The 15677-nt window shown below is 41.4% G+C and overlaps 1 protein-coding gene across 1 annotated transcript; it reads left to right on the top strand.

Annotated features, from left to right (window-relative positions):
- Positions 1-5948: 5948 nt before the first annotated feature.
- Positions 5949-15282, top strand: SDE2 (SDE2 telomere maintenance homolog). The gene is made up of 7 exons (XM_074167894.1): positions 5949-6091; positions 7177-7294; positions 9333-9444; positions 9970-10139; positions 10855-10966; positions 11439-11865; positions 13958-15282. The coding sequence occupies exons 1-7, from the start codon at positions 5984-5986 to the stop codon at positions 14171-14173; spliced, it is 1263 nt and encodes a 420-aa protein (XP_074023995.1). The 5' UTR covers positions 5949-5983; the 3' UTR covers positions 14174-15282.
- Positions 15283-15677: the final 395 nt, after the last annotated feature.

Here is a 15677-nt window from a genome sequence, read left to right as displayed (position 1 = left end):
ACCCAAAGGATGAGGCCTCTTTGCGCTACAGACTGGATCCTGAACTTCAGACATTTCTCCCTCAAGCCAAGGGAGCTTTGAAAATTTACACTAGCTGAGGATCTGACTCAGAGCATTTCATCAAGGGGCGAACAAATCAGTGACATGATCTGCTTTAAACAGGATTTATGAACACCCACAACTTGCCACAGACTGCTAACCACGTGTTATCTCTGCTGAACATAACCCAAAATGAGGGTTTTACCCCCTTGAGGCACTCTGCTTTCAATTTCTGTCCTTTTAGACCTGTCCTGTGCGCTCTCCCTTTTGCTGCTGTCCTCTTTTCCTCCTTCGGTTTCTTTGTAGACTCTCCTCAGGTAAACCGAAAGCAAGCAGCTGTGGGTGGGGTAATGTAATTTGGGAGCTCCTCCCAACTACTGGAAATGCAACTTCAGTTTTCAGAAGGAACATTTCCAAATCAACTTTCATCCTCAGTTGAAAAACAAAATAGGATACCTGATCTTTTTTTTTCTTTTTCTTTTTTTTTCCTTCAGCTGATCATTTCAAGAAGAGTATAATTTGGTCTAGGAGCTGCAGATTATTGCAAACAGCGTAACAATTGGATGAAAAACTCAGATTACAGGGGCACAGCATGTTCACCCACTCCTGTTTCTTAAAAACTTTAAGCCATAGGGGTCTGACAGATAATAGAGATCTACCACATACCTAATACGCATCTCGTACCCTGTGCTCACTCTTAGCTTTGGATTTTTGTGAAGCTGCCAAACGTTTGGGTGCCAATTAAGAAACTAGAATCCAGTCCTTACACAGAGATTAAGTAATCCGGCACAGTGTCTCTGCAAACTGTAATTAAAAGCAGCGAGCTTCATTACAGGGAGAGCAATAGTAAAGAGGCAGAGACCTATTTTTGGTATTGTTTCCCTATAAAATACACCGTACACTACAACTAACCCAGTCGCTGCTCTCCAGCTGTGTGCAGTTAAAATGAATCAGAACGGAGCAAATCTGAGCACTAAGGTTAGCAAAACGAAGGAGACGAGGTTAAAGAAATCTTAGAATCTGAAGTATTAACTTCTACAGTATTACCTGCCTGTCTAATTAGCCAATTCAGTTCAAATTATTGCTGCCAAATTTAAAATCATTATTAACACTAAGAAGGCCGACTGTGCTGACGATACTTATGGCCAAACAAAAAGGGACTTCAGTTCTGAGGTTCAATATATATATATGCGCAGAGCAGTACATGTTCTTTCCCTGGAAGGACTCACAGTTTAAACACACTTGCATACGATGGAGACAAAGATATTAAGCCCAACAAAGGGACTAGTGTGAGGGCAAAACCAGTTTTACAGCTATTTTGAAATCTTGATTATGTCTAAGTATCTGCATTATTGGCAACTGTGGGCTATAAGAAGAATAAAATACAGTTATTCACCACAAACTTGTGAGGATGGTTGATATCTATGTGTTCACTGTGAGATAATAAGTATATTTAACAGTAGCTGTTGTATTAATACAAGGGGAATATAAGTAACGTAACATTTGTATTTCTCCCCCATCCCCTCCCAACCCAGTATCACGTATCTTAACCCACTGTCTCTACCCATTGCACTGATGACAAAGAAACTGAAGCAGACAACTATTGGCATTTGGCAGGAAGCTGCACTTGCAAATATTAGATTCATCACGGTTAATTGCATTTTTGTCTAACAGTATGATGTCAGAGTATCTGAAGTAAAAAATGTTCCCTCATGTCATACAGCATCTTAGTTATTGTCCTGAGAACACGCACATAAAGGTTTCTTCTCATCCTATCCTGACCCTCTGTGCAAAAATAATACGAAAGCATGTAACACATTTAAATCTTGTGAATATATTATCTGCAACTTACACTTTGGGATACCATAAAAATGTGAAGTAAAATATATCTGGATGAGCCAGCTTCCATATATATGACATTACATGACTGATTGTCTACCTGGCAGAAAAACCACTCTCAGAAGATGTGTTTTCAAATGCTTGAAGTGACTTCAGTGGACAAAGTTTACCTTTGTTAATATCTCTGGGAACTTACAATATTCTAAAAGGAATATGCACATCTGTTCCATATTTCAAGCGATATATTTTATCCTTTCTCTCCCCCATGTGCAGGAACACTTTTAAAAGTGAGAAATGTTGAATTCTTATCAGAGCAACTTTTGATCCATCCTTTTTACATCTGGGTACCTTGTGAACAACTGGTTTTGTGTTCTTCACTCCCACAGGCATCTTCCATGTGCAGATTAGAAGGGCCAATTAAGTACCTCACACCTCTCAGTAAAGTCTTGCATAATGTCATCTTGGTCTTGACAGACCATTATTAAGCACTATAAAGCACTGCTATTACTATTAAAATGGAATATACTGGAAGAAACAATAAGGGTGAATGAATGAATGGATTAATAGCAGCATTATGACAGTTACACATCTGATGATGGTATGATGATTCCAGATAGAGATAGTGGAAAACCTGCGTTCTATGTTAAATCAAGTAACAGATTTCAAGTAGAAAATAGTCTAGTCTATGACACTGCACACTATAGGCCACAGAACTACACCCAGTAACTCAGGCATCACAGGCATGGGTATCAGAATGAAATAAGAAAAGGATGGGTAGTCTCATCTCTTAAATTACGTCAAGATAGCAGGAAGTTTTAAATTCCAGTCTTGGTCCTTTCACTGACTTGAGAAAGTAGTATAACCAGTTTGTCTGAGTGTCACTATTTAAAAAGTCAAAGTACTTATCCCACAAGGATACTGTCAGGTTTAATTAATTATGTCTGCAAAATCCTTTCTAAATGAAAAGTGGCAAGCATGATTTATTAATTAAGTCTAAAACACCACTGCAGAATCAGAGACTGATCATTGTTTTATCAAGAGAATAACATTTCTAATAAAATACATTTCAAATGGGAAATTATAATAGCAGCCTTTTTGACTTATTTAGACTTTATTTTGTGAGGAGCAAGGCAATAGACTTTTGATGAGCACCAGGAATAGAAGTGTAATCAAGAACAAGAGATACAGGAACACTCGCCCACTGAGATGAATGTGGCACTAGCTAAACGGCATTGCATAAATCATGAGAACGGGTATATATGAAGCTATATACCTAGCGCTGCTGTAGGACCAAGCTGAATGAAAACTCCTCCCCTGCCTATTAGATGTCATTTGCTTGTAGTCTGACTGCACACAAGGATCTCGGCACATCACCTGGGTATAGCCACCCAGATACAGCCACCCAGAACCAGAGAGAGCCCAAAACTATCCATAAAGTGGCAATGTACGGTCTCCAAAGGGCCTGATTTACGTCGCTATGACTCCACTGCTGTCAGCTCTCACGCTCACAGGGGTATCACAGCTCGAGCACGCATCTGCAGGCAGAATCCAGGTGTCAGAGGTATGAATGACAGCTGTCATTGACGCACACTTCCTCTTGGGGTGCAGCGGGCCCTCTTTTTTGGTCCTCTTTTCCCTCTGATAGCAGCTGTGTTAGCAAATATACTCTTCACTGGGGAAATATAATTCAGTCGGTGCTCACTAGGGCCAGGAATTCATCAGCACAGATAGGAGAGGAGTTGGAAACATTCAGAAAAGATGTGGCTCAAACCACCTGTGAATTACACTGATTCAGCACATCCACTGGCCAGTCCTGTGGCCCAACTCTTTCCTGGATAACTCCGCCTATTTGGCCTGTCCTGGCAAGCTCCACACCCTCCGCGCCAATAGCCCGAGTTTCAGAGGAGGAAATGAATCATGCCCTTGGAATGCAACCGAAAGCCCACAGATCTAAGAAAATACTTATTCATCTGCATATGTATATGTGCATACCTCATACATTGCCAATTAGATTTCAATCGGATACTGTATAGGAGTATAAATGCCCCGAATCTAGTGGAATTTAACTATCTATGGTATTCCACAGATATGGCACGTGATTATAAATGAAAGAAGCAGTACCACATGACTTAGAATACAAAGTCGACTGAATTTGGGCCTGATCCAGCACAAAATAACCACAACTTTTCCAGGCTACACAGACTTTGAATGGTTGCACTGTGGCAACACGACACATAATTAATGACAAATAATTAATAAAAAACAGTAACAAAAAAACCCAACCAAAACAAAAACCCAACCAAAACCAAAAGGACACTGCAGGTAATATTATTTGGAAATAAGGTTCCAGGTGTATTGCACCACAGATCTCCAGGCAGCCAAGCCATGTCTTTGCTAGTGTTTGCAACAGCTCCCACTGGAGACAGCTGGTAGCAACCTACCTTCAAATGTCCTCTAGGTGGATGGTTACATTGAAGACATGGAGGAGATTTGAAGCCACCAAAGAATGCAATAGTTACTCTGCCTGGAACACCATCATACCTCTGTATGCATCCTTTCCTGGAGAGGCAGGGTTGTGCACCTTCTCCTACCACTCCTTCAGGCTCCGGCTTACAGGTAGTTACTGCATGTTCATGAAGAGCCAAGTGTGGCCTCCTGCTCCAGCTCAACCTTCACCCTGATTTAAAAACATTTTATGTGACTATGCAACCGAATCTGCTCCAAATATCAGAGTTTGGGGCCTCTCCCCATCTATATGCTAAAATGCATGTAGGACTAATCAGGACAAAGCCATAGAGATGGGAGTCCATCCTCCTGCCAGTCCTTACATGAAATTTGAACTGTATTTGATTGGACAATTAACAGCTGCAAATTTCCATTACATTTCTTGCAAATGCAGTGCTTCTCAATGGCAGCACTGCCCCTTTCCAGTTTGCCTGAGGTGGTACAAATATTTCCATTCTCATGCTGCTGCTGCCACCACTACTAAAAAGGCAGAGTAAGATGAGCATGTTGGGAGCCATGGTCCATTTTGCCTGCTGCTACATCCTCACAGAGTCGACATGACAGGTTGTAAAAAGCCTTTACAACCTGGCAGGCTGCACACAGTGGTCTGAATTAGAATGACAGGGCTGTCTTGTGTAGAAAAGGTAAAGGACAGAAACTGCTTCCCAGTGCAGCTTCTTCTATCACTTACACTGGGAGATGGGACATTCCTCTGAGCAGCACACTCCAGACAAACATTTCCTGAAACAAGATACCAGGACACTGTGTGTAAGACCCTGTTCGGGTTTTATAGCACATCTGTTCCCTCCTCAGATCTATTCCCTCCTCGGATCTATTCCCTCGTAGGCAAAGGCGCCATGCTCCAAAGTTTTCATTCCCAAAGACTGACCGCTAAAAATACCTGGACTCTCATTTAACCTTGCATGTCTAAAAATGATAAATTGGGTCCCTAAAAGGCCCGAGACGTCAGACTGACTCCAAAGGTCAAAATATAAGAAATATAGGTGGCAGGCGTAAAAATGATAAATTTGGTCCCTAAAAGCATCGAAACATGAGATTGCCTCCCAAATATGAGAAATACAGCTTGCCTGAAGTCCAGTTTCAGATATTCATAAGAAATTCTTTCCTGTGAGGGTGGTGAGGCACTGGAACAGGTTGCCCAGAGAAGCTGTGGATGCCCCATCCCTGGAAGCTTTCAGGACCAGCCTGGATGGGGCTTTGAGCAACCTGGTCTAGTGGGAGGTGTCCCTGCCCATGGCAGGGGGGTTGGAACTCTATGATCTTTAAGGTCCCTTCCAACCCAAACCAATTCTATGAAAAAAAAACAAAACACCAGAAACTCAGCCACTGGGAAATCTTTCAAAACTCCAATTAAAAGAGAAAACCCCAGTTATCAGCAATTAGCAGCCCAGTCAAACCACCTGAGGAGAGAAGGCGGAGACGCCGAAGAAGGACCAACAACCGCCGCCTCAGCCCCGCTCCCGCCCGGCCCGGCCTCCTTCCCTCAGGGGCCCACGCCCCGCTGACGGCCGTCACCGGTCACGTGACCGCGAGCCACCGCCGTCACAGGCGCACGCGCGGCAGCAGCAGGGAGAAGGTAATGGCGCTGCTGGTGCGCGATCCGTTGGCGTCGCGGGCGCGGCTCTTGCCGCTGCCCCCCGGCGGCGGTTCTGTGCGCGGCCTCCTCCGCCATCGCGCTCGGGAGCTGGTGAGTGAAAGGGCGGGGGTGTAAGTGGAGGTGGAAAACGGCGTCGCCCCTCAGGCCTCGGGTGGGTGAGGGCCTTGGGCTGCCGGTGGCGGCGAGCAGGCCTCATGGCTGCTCTCGCCCCTTCCCCGCTCGCTGGGAGGCCTGCTGCTCCGGTGGCGGGGCCACTGAGGGGCGGGCTGTCCCGCATCGTGAGTGCGGGGACGCTTCTTCTCGTTGCTGTCGCTTAGCTCAGCGGGAGGGTTTGCTATAAGAGAGTCCTATAGTCTCTTATATGTATTTTAGATATATACATGGAAGATATCATAGGATGGTTTGGGTTGGAAGGGACCTTAAAGATCATTGAGTTCCAACCCCCTGCCATGGGCAGGGACGCCTCCCACTAGACCATGTTGCTCAAAGCCCCATCCAGCCTGGCCTTGAACACCTCCAGGGATGGGGCAGCCACAGCTTCTCTGGGCAACCTGTTCCAGTGTCTCACCACCCTCACTGGAAAGAATTTCTTCTTAATATCAAATGTAAATCTCCCCTCTTTCCATGTGAAACTGTTACCCCTCATCCTATCACTTCACTCCCTGATCAGGAGTCCCTCCCCACCTCTTCTGTAGCCCCTTTAGGGACTGGAAGGGGCTCTTAGGTCTCCCAGGAGCTTTCTCTTCTCCAGGCTGAACAGCCCCAACTCTCTCAGCCTGTCTGTATAGGTCAGGTGCTCCAGCCTTTGAGCATCTTTGTGGCCCCCTTATGGGTTTACTCCAATATCAATCTTACATTCTTTACTGTTCAAAAAATGTGGGGTTTGGGTTTTTGTCTTTAATACACAGTGCTTGAATGCTTATTATAAATTTTCCCATAGCATGGCTTTTTCCCATTCATGTTTCCAAGCTGATTTAGGCTGTGTTTAATTCTTTAGTAAGCAGGAATTAAAACAAGCACCATAGAGAGCATTTATGCTTTTAAAATCATCTGATTTTTGCCTCCCATATGTTCCTGTAGGAAGGAAGGGAGGAAACATTATTCCATAATTATTTATTTTGTCAGAATGTTTTATTTTCAATCGGTCATATAACTCAATTTTGTTGTTTTTGTAGAATATTCCTGAAGAAAGCTTGTATGTGAAATGTAATGGACGACTAGCTAATGATGAAGACGTACTGCAGAATGGCGCCGTTTATAGTCTGGAACCAAGACTTTGTGGTGGAAAAGGAGGTTAGTTGCTTAACTGCTTGCTATTGATTAGATACTTAGGTTAAAAAAACCTTTTATTATACTGTAGTCTATACTGACAGCAGCAGTCCTAATGTGTTGGCACATCTCTTGTAACGTGGATGACTGTGGTGTGATGTCTGTGAGCTGTAACCAGAGTCTGTCTGGAGAGCTGAGAATTGAGCAGGGAAGCTGCAGTTCAGCTGACAGCTTTGCTGGTGTAGCTCTTCTTCGTGCCCCTGGTCGGCTTAGTTTTGCTAGTAGCAATCTGTAACATGCATCAGAGTGACTTCAGAGTTGAAATGGTGTTTGAAAGCACCTGGCTTCTTAGGCTCCTAAATTTCATTCATGGTCACTTAGGACAAATATTCCAGGTACAAATAGACTGTTATTTGATTGAAAAATACATATAAATGCCAACATCTCAGTAGCCTAAGAACTAAAGAATTTAATCTAAGCTAGGCTCCTTATGTTGACAAAATATTTTAACCGTTTGCAGAAGATGTATATTAATCATACTAAAAAAAAAAAAATGCAGCCACTGGCAATGTGGGCATTTCCTAAAATGTAACATGATGGCTGAAGCTAATTTACCAGAGTAGTTGAGTGTGATTTGACTCAGTATATTTGCTTTTTGAATCCAGTTCTCAGAATTTTCCAGCTGTTAAGCTAAAATACTGAATAATTGTGCAGCCTTGTGTTGGACTGCAGCTCAGCTCACTTTGCCACCTTTGGTTTTTAGATAGCAGTTCTATCTAAAACTAAGCTAAATAAATAGCTTATGAGGTATTGTGGTTTCTTTAAGTGCCCTAGAAGTGGTGCATGTGTTGTAAATTCATAGTATGGGATGGTTCTTCCTTACCTGTTGTCCATCAACTTCAGTTATCCTGGGATGGCATGCAGGATATGTGTTCTGTCACTCACTTTGTGTTACTGACATGCCATCGGGATCAGTTTAAAATTGTTCTTTAACAATTTTGTCTGCTTTCTAAAGCATTCCTTTTGTTTTGACTTCATAACTTAAAAGCGTGCTAGAAACAGACAAACAAACACAGGTCAGAACCACTGAGACTTACTGTATGATCTCAAGGGAATACAGATCATGCAGGATTAAAAGAGAACTGAGCGTTTTGTTATCAGACCTAATTCAGCACCTTAGTGAACGCATTGCTGTTGATTTTTGGGAGGGTTTCTGGCTAGGTGTAGCAGGAAGGTCTTCATTCTTCGGAATGTAAAATTCAATAGAATGTTTCATGAGCTACAGCAGTTCTCCTCGCCAATGACAGCAATTGGTTTTATTAGCTGAACACAATACTTTTTCTCTCTCTTGATACAGTAGGCTGACGGGATTGGTCACTGTTTGAAACACTCCTTAAAGGTACTTTTGGGGCATTGAAAAGTATAGCTTTATTCAGCTTATAGTTAAAAAAAACGGTGCTTGGCACTTTCAGGTTGCTTGAAGGGTTATATTAATGTTAATTCACATGGTGTTTATCTGAGATAGTTGAGCAAGCGTCTTTCTCCAGCTGGATACAACATAAGGTGGGACTGAGTGAGAGAAGTTGGCAGTCTTGACTATGAGTAATTAGTGGCCGAGGAGCGTATAGAAATCAGTCTGGGGGGGGGCTTTCCAGCATAACATTGTACATCATGATCATCTTGATGAAGCAGCTAAGGCTGTCTCCTAAAAAAGGTATTTTATTTTTTATTAGATTTTTTAAAAGGGGATTTAAGATTGGTGGGGGCTAAGGGGAAGGTGTATCCCAGCTAAATGAGAAAGGACCCAAAAAGTTATCTTGAAACAAAAAGGTTTCAAACCATTTTGGTGGGGGAGTTTAGAAATAGGCTTTCATGTTTTAAATGCTGCACAGGTTCTAGGAGATCTTGAGTCCATCTAGTGTGATATCAGGAGTACAAAAATGAGATGAGAGGAAAGTATTGAATTCACTGTGTTCTTTTTCCATAATTAATTCTTTTGTTGTGTACTAGTTCACCTCCATTTGTTTCTGTTTAGCTAATCCTTAACTGCTTTTTTTCTCAGGGTTTGGGTCTATGCTGCGAGCACTTGGTGCTCAGATTGAGAAGACAACAAATAGAGAGGCTTGCCGAGATCTCAGCGGAAGGAGACTTCGAGATGTCAATCATGAAAAAGCGTAAGGCATTTTCTTAGCAGCTAGAATTATAAAATAAACTGATGGTGTAGTTCACTGGTAACAAAAGAGGTCAAATGACAGGCTGTTGTGGCGATGAAATTTTCTTTCGAAGACTAGGAAGAGCCAAAGTGGAATCTTAAGCACAGATATGCTGGAAGCCAACAGGATTCTTCTGACTATAATTATATTGCCGCAAAATAGATACGATTGTACTGCAGCTTGCTTCTGAGAGACTGTTCTGCACCTCTTGGGTTTTCTCATCTGGAATTCTCAGAGTTCTTTTCTCTGAAGCTGCAAGACCATGATATTGAGGATATAGACCTTACCGCTGTTTCTGGCTTTTAAAGTAAACTTTACTCTCTGTAGTAGAATCTCTGTGTATTCCTTCAGTAATTCCCCTGAGTGTTGTTAGTAGTCTTTTCCCATTGTCTCCCGTCCAAACAGGTGGTAGAAACATTCAGTATTTGCAAAGCAACAAACCAATACGACATTCAATGCTGGAAATGCTCTCATTTTCATCTGCAGGATGGCGGAGTGGGTGAAGCAGCAAGCAGAACGGGAAGCAGAAAAAGAGCAAAGGCGCTTGGAAAGGCTGCAGCGGAAACTCGCGGAGCCCAAGCACTTTTTCACAAATCCCGACTACCAGCAGCAGTGTCATGAAATGGCTGAGCGACTGGAAGATTCAGTCCTTAAAGGTATTGCAGTTTAACCTTGCTTTCTCTCCTGAAAAAATAAAGCAAGCCTAAAGTCCCTATAGCCTCACTCCACTATGAAAATTAAAAAAAAAAAAAAAAATTGCTGACAGTAACTCTTGAATTAAACTTTAAATTCCAGTAAAATTTGGTGGACTTAATTTTTCCTCTTTGGCTGTTGCTTCTCTTCAGTTGCATTGACCAGCAATTTAAGTGAGGTCTCATCTTGCTGTGCTACAGTGTTATCTCATAAAAGGAAAATTCTGTGAAGGAAGTGTTGCTAGTTCAGCTGTAAGAATTACATTGTCATTTTCAGTGAAATGATAAAATAGAAACAGGTATTAAGTAAAAAACTAGAAGTTGAATCCCAACTACAAAATATCCTGCTTCACTTCCAGTCCTTTGGAATTATTTTATTTATCCATGGATTGTTCCCTTGCCGGCAGCTGGATAGTGAAACCTGAGGCTGAATGGGATGTAGAACCTGAGAGTTCAGTTCAGGAATCCAATTTTAATTGGCTCTGTGCCTTAGTAAAACTGTGTAGAAAAAGTGCTGCTACTGAGTTTATTTTGGAGCTTTGAGTCGACATAAGTGTGCACCAATAGGGGTTATTTTCAATTAGTGTTTTAAATTGCATCTGAAATTAAAAGATAAGTAGCATTTACAAAGTACATGGATTGTGTACTGATGAAGTAGACTTTTAACTTCGTTTTGAAGGATTGCAGGCTTCTTCAAGCAGAATAGTGTCACCAGAAAGTGGCAAGAGTCGGAAGCGTCCAGGTGAACCTGGAAAGAACAGAACAAAACCTCGCAAAAGAAAATGTTTTTGGTAAGCATTATGCCTTGTTTTATACTCAAGTCTTGAACAGGATGATGGGTTAGGCACATACAAGTGAGCAACGTCTTATCGGAGACGTAGGATTAAATAGGAATAAGTAAATTAAACTGACTAAATCAGAGAACTGAAAGTAAATGTTGCTGTATTCATATGATTCTGTCCCTGCTGGAACAGACAAACTTTATTTGCAAAAATGTGCACCCTTCCCTGCCCCTTCTAATATAGTTATATTCTACTACCTCCCATTGTCCTTTTTTTATTAATGAATTGGAAATTTCCAATTAATTTAAAAGGGGTGAGGGAGCAGCTTCTCCATTTACTAAACTATCCTAAATAGCTGCTAAAATAGTTCACTGCAGCTCTCTGAAGTGAGTTTTGGAAAGAGAAAAGTGATAATAAAGTAAAAAAAAAAAAAAAAGTAAAATTAGATGAATATTCATTAGTAACATACCACTTGTGCCAGGTTGGGATTGGAAGGACTGGATGATCGTGACAGCTCAGATTGTGAGGATGACAGTGAAGATGACTCCCCTCATGCATCTGATGGAAGTTGTCCATCAGGCAGCAGATACAATGAAAATGCTGGAAACTCAAATGAATGTTCAAGCAGCTCTGTGGATTCAGGAGAGGATACTCCATCTACCAGCACGACTGAGAAACCACTGGAGCAGCTAGAAGGTACTGGGAGAGACCTGCAAGGAAAGACACAGGCAGGTGGGCAACCTAAAACTCCAGCTGATGAAAACAGTAAAATGACAAAGCCCTTGAAGGAGGAGGTCCAAGAGAAGAGTGAGGTCCAAGAGAAGAGTGAGGTCACCCAAGCTCTGAAAGAAGAGGAGCAAGAAAACGTTTCTTCTAAGGCTCAGGAAACAAACCAGTTGCAGACCACAGTAAGTATGAAGCGATAAAAAGTGAGATTTGTCTTTTTCTTCAACAGCTTTTACTCAATCACTCTTCCCTTTGTGGATCACAGAAGAGGGGAGGGGGTTTGCATCCTGTGACTTCAGTGCAGTAGATGTAAGTGCTTGAATTGGAATTGTAGTCTCCCTAAGAAGCCAATAGACTTTTCAGAGTTGGATTCAGAGCACAGGAAATCCCAAGGTTAAAAGGAAAACTGGCTTAACTGAAGATGCATTGTAGGACTTTAGGATAAATGGGATGTAGCAAGTTAACGGAAACTGCAGCCAAAGGCTCTTGGTTGACAGTGTCTCCGTGGACAAAGTTGAATTGTAGTGTGATGGCATTGTCTTGAGAGATGCAGTGTAAATTGGGTCAAGGAAGAACTTTATAAGATTAAGATTTTAATAGTCTAGAGTTTCTACTAAGATGTGGTTGCCCTTGGCTGGCTGTATTGTCTCTCTAGAGATCCATGATTCTCTTGAGGGGTTTTTTTTGTTGGTTTTTTTTTTTTTCCTCCTTCTACATAATTAGATACACTCTGGATCTAAAATTACTTACTGGGGGGGAGGGAGGGAAGGAAAATAAAACCCTTCTGTAAGGTGAAAGACTCTTATACGTACTTTTTGAGACATTACCTAACACGAATTTGACCAATCTTATTTATAATATAATTTGACCTTAATGTTTATAATTGACCTCAATGTTTAAATTAGAAGTGTTCCAAGTAGACACCCCCCCAAACCAATCAGCTGATGAGTCTTTCTTAGTTTTTATTATAAAAAGACTTGAGTCTAGTTCATAGAGAACCCTCATAGCCTGGTGCAAACTTCAGTTTGTCATTGACCGCCAAAAATCTGAAAGAGGTAACTCCTTCACTGGAGAGACAGAATTGGTATAAACAATGGGCTTTGTCTGAACTGTGAAGGATGGTGGAAGAATGGTTTTAAAATTGACGCTCTGGTGTACCTTTCTGCCTTGTTTCAGCTTGAGCAGAAAGTATACCATCGGTTGCCACTGCCAACAACCGAATTCTGATAAGTGAAAGTCTAATACAGTTAAATGGCAAAAAGACCCGGGATGTAATTCGATAAGTTACAACTTCGTCATCTGCCATACTATTAGAGCTGGCAAATTTTAAACAGGATGTTTACTGTTCCTCACTGTTTACCTTTTGCTCAGTATTTGCGAGACTGTCTATTCTTAGAACAGGAAACTCCACCAATGCTGTGGCAGATTGTTATTGCAGGTGGAAATATTTTATAATAGTCCTTGATGGATTTATTTTTTTAAAGTAGGATGAGAATAATGAGGCAACCAAGTCTTTTTTTGTATACCTAGCAGGACAAAGGTTCTAATTCTGCTAATGCTAATTATATTTGCTGAGTTCATAATGGATCGGCCTCGTTTTCCTGCTGGTGTTACTTGCTCTGAAGTCCCTTTGGCAACTCCAGTATGATACATACCATAGAACTAATACATGCTTAGTGGGCTTAGATTTTTGTGTCCTTTTTAGTGTGTTAACATTTGGTGTTAGTGTTTAGTGCGTTAGTAAATTCCAGCTTTTGAATTATCCGGTCGTTGTCCATATTCTTTTGTGGACAAGACCCTGGGTGTTTATAACATTTAAAATGACCAGTGCTTGTGTCTCGGACGCTGCAGCTTGTCAGAGCGAGCCTTTAATTAGCTGGCAAAGGCACTGCCAGGAGTACAGTTGTAGCAGTGCAGTTGGACACCGGGTACAAAGCTCACCTGAGCACTCACCCTGCTTTTAGGTGTGTTTATTTCCTCTAAGATTTGCATGTTTTACAATTAGGCTGCTGGCTAGCTTCAATTTGTGTGTACACGATGCAGTAATACTTTTCCTGGGTAGCATAAGTACTGCTAATAATAAGTACGTTGGCTAATATCCAACGTAATACATTTTGAGACATTGCTCAACTTCATTAAGTACTTAGGAGTTTGAGATGATGCTAATTGAAGATCTTCTGTAACATGAAGCATTCTGTCCATACTTGTTCCTTCCCTCCCCAACCAAGAAGAAAATAATAATAATAGTCTGATGGGATGTTTTTCTCTTTGCAGGAGGTGGAACCCATAGACCTGCTGGCGTTCAACTCTGCTGCTGAATTGGAAGCCCTGGGTTTAGACAGACTGAAGATGGAGTTGATGTCTTTAGGACTGAAATGTGGAGGCACTTTAAAGGAAAGAGCAACGAGGCTTTTTTCAGTGAGAGGCCTGTCTAGAGACCAGATCGATCCTGCTTTATTTGCAAAGCCCTCTAAAGGGAAAAAAAAGTGATTTTAAAAAAAAAAAATTGTATCCATGAGCCTTTTTAAATTTTTCTTACTCTGTTTTCGTTATATACTGCCACATAGAGTTCTTCAGCATCCGTGGATAGTTTTTGTTCCTATTCTTGGTGAAAGTCCATTAACGTAACCAGAGTGAGCTGCTAAATAGCAAGTTAGTTACACATTCAATATGTCCAATATTAAAGGAGTGAAACAACTATTTTTTCATAAGCTTTACAAATGGTTCTGACAAGTCTTAATGCAACAGGTAGAACAAACTCTCTGTGTATGGAAAGAAAAAAACGGAATGTTTTCTGGAAAATGGTTGTATGACACTGTCATCACCTATTTTAAGAAAAACAGCAATCGTTTCTTAGCTTTACATTGTATCTCCTGTAATGTGCATTCCAGTCAGCACAGGTACAGCTGTTTGAATGAGAAACATTGAACCTGTGGTCCAGGCTTAAAAGTTGAAGTTCCTTTAAATAAAAAGAATATTTTAATATGGGTGAGGTCTGTATAAATCAATACATTGTGCTGTGAGTTTCTGTGGGATGTCAGGCGTCAATATAATCTAAAATATTAATGTGTGTAAATATTTCTTTTAGAAGAAGTTAAATAAGGGTATTTACTTATTTTGCTCTGGAAAAGTAGCTGATTGAGGGACAAGAGAGAATTGCATCCTTAAGAAATTAAGAAAGAATTAAATACGCTTGCTGGCTGCTGAAGGTTAGCAAGATGAAGCTCAATCGGAAATTTAGGATGGGTTTTATTTTTTTTTTTTCCAATGGAATTGTCTCCTGAGGACTAAAAGATCTGTGGTGCTGGTGCTTTGTCCTAGAGCAGTGTGAGAGCTCAGTGCAGGGAGTTACCCTGTGAGGTGACAACTGCCACTTCTCTGGTTTGAGGCTTTTAAAAAGCGTTTAGTTCAGTGCCTTGGATTTCAGATTTTACCGCCATACGCTGGAGAATGTTATGTTAGTGATCTGCTTCTCAGATCTTCTTATAGAGGTACTTGAAAAATTAAAAATGATCTCTCTCCTGTTCTGACATTGTGCCATCCAATTATGTGTTTTAAAGTTTGGCTCATAAAATAAATAAATTTAAGTTTTGCATTGCAGTACTGGTAAGAAATTCGCTTCAAATGCTCAGAAATCAATTCACTTGTGTAGTATATAATGTTGCTTGGAAGTTTTGTTTCGAAAGAGCGTGTTAAAGCTTGAGGACTTATTCTTGACAAACTCTATGGAGAAGCTGTTCAGTCGGTCCTGTCGGTGCAGCTGGTTTAACCTGATGAGTTTATCCTTTCCTCCCCAGGAGGCAGCTCTCCTGTTGTTCTGCACCGATCCTGGTTCATATGAGACAGGGTTTGGCCCCTGCCCAGGGGGGGAACTGGGAAGTGCGGAACTGATTTCTGATACAGCAGCTGATGTCCAGGCAAGTCAAAAACACTACACGTGCTACAGTTTTTCTACCCATAAGACGGATTTATAGAATCATAGAATGGTTTGGGT

Source organism: Numenius arquata, chromosome 2 (genome assembly GCF_964106895.1).
Source record: "Numenius arquata chromosome 2, bNumArq3.hap1.1, whole genome shotgun sequence".
Taxonomy (NCBI): domain Eukaryota; kingdom Metazoa; phylum Chordata; class Aves; order Charadriiformes; family Scolopacidae; genus Numenius; species Numenius arquata.
This window is presented reverse-complemented; position numbering and strand designations above follow the sequence as displayed.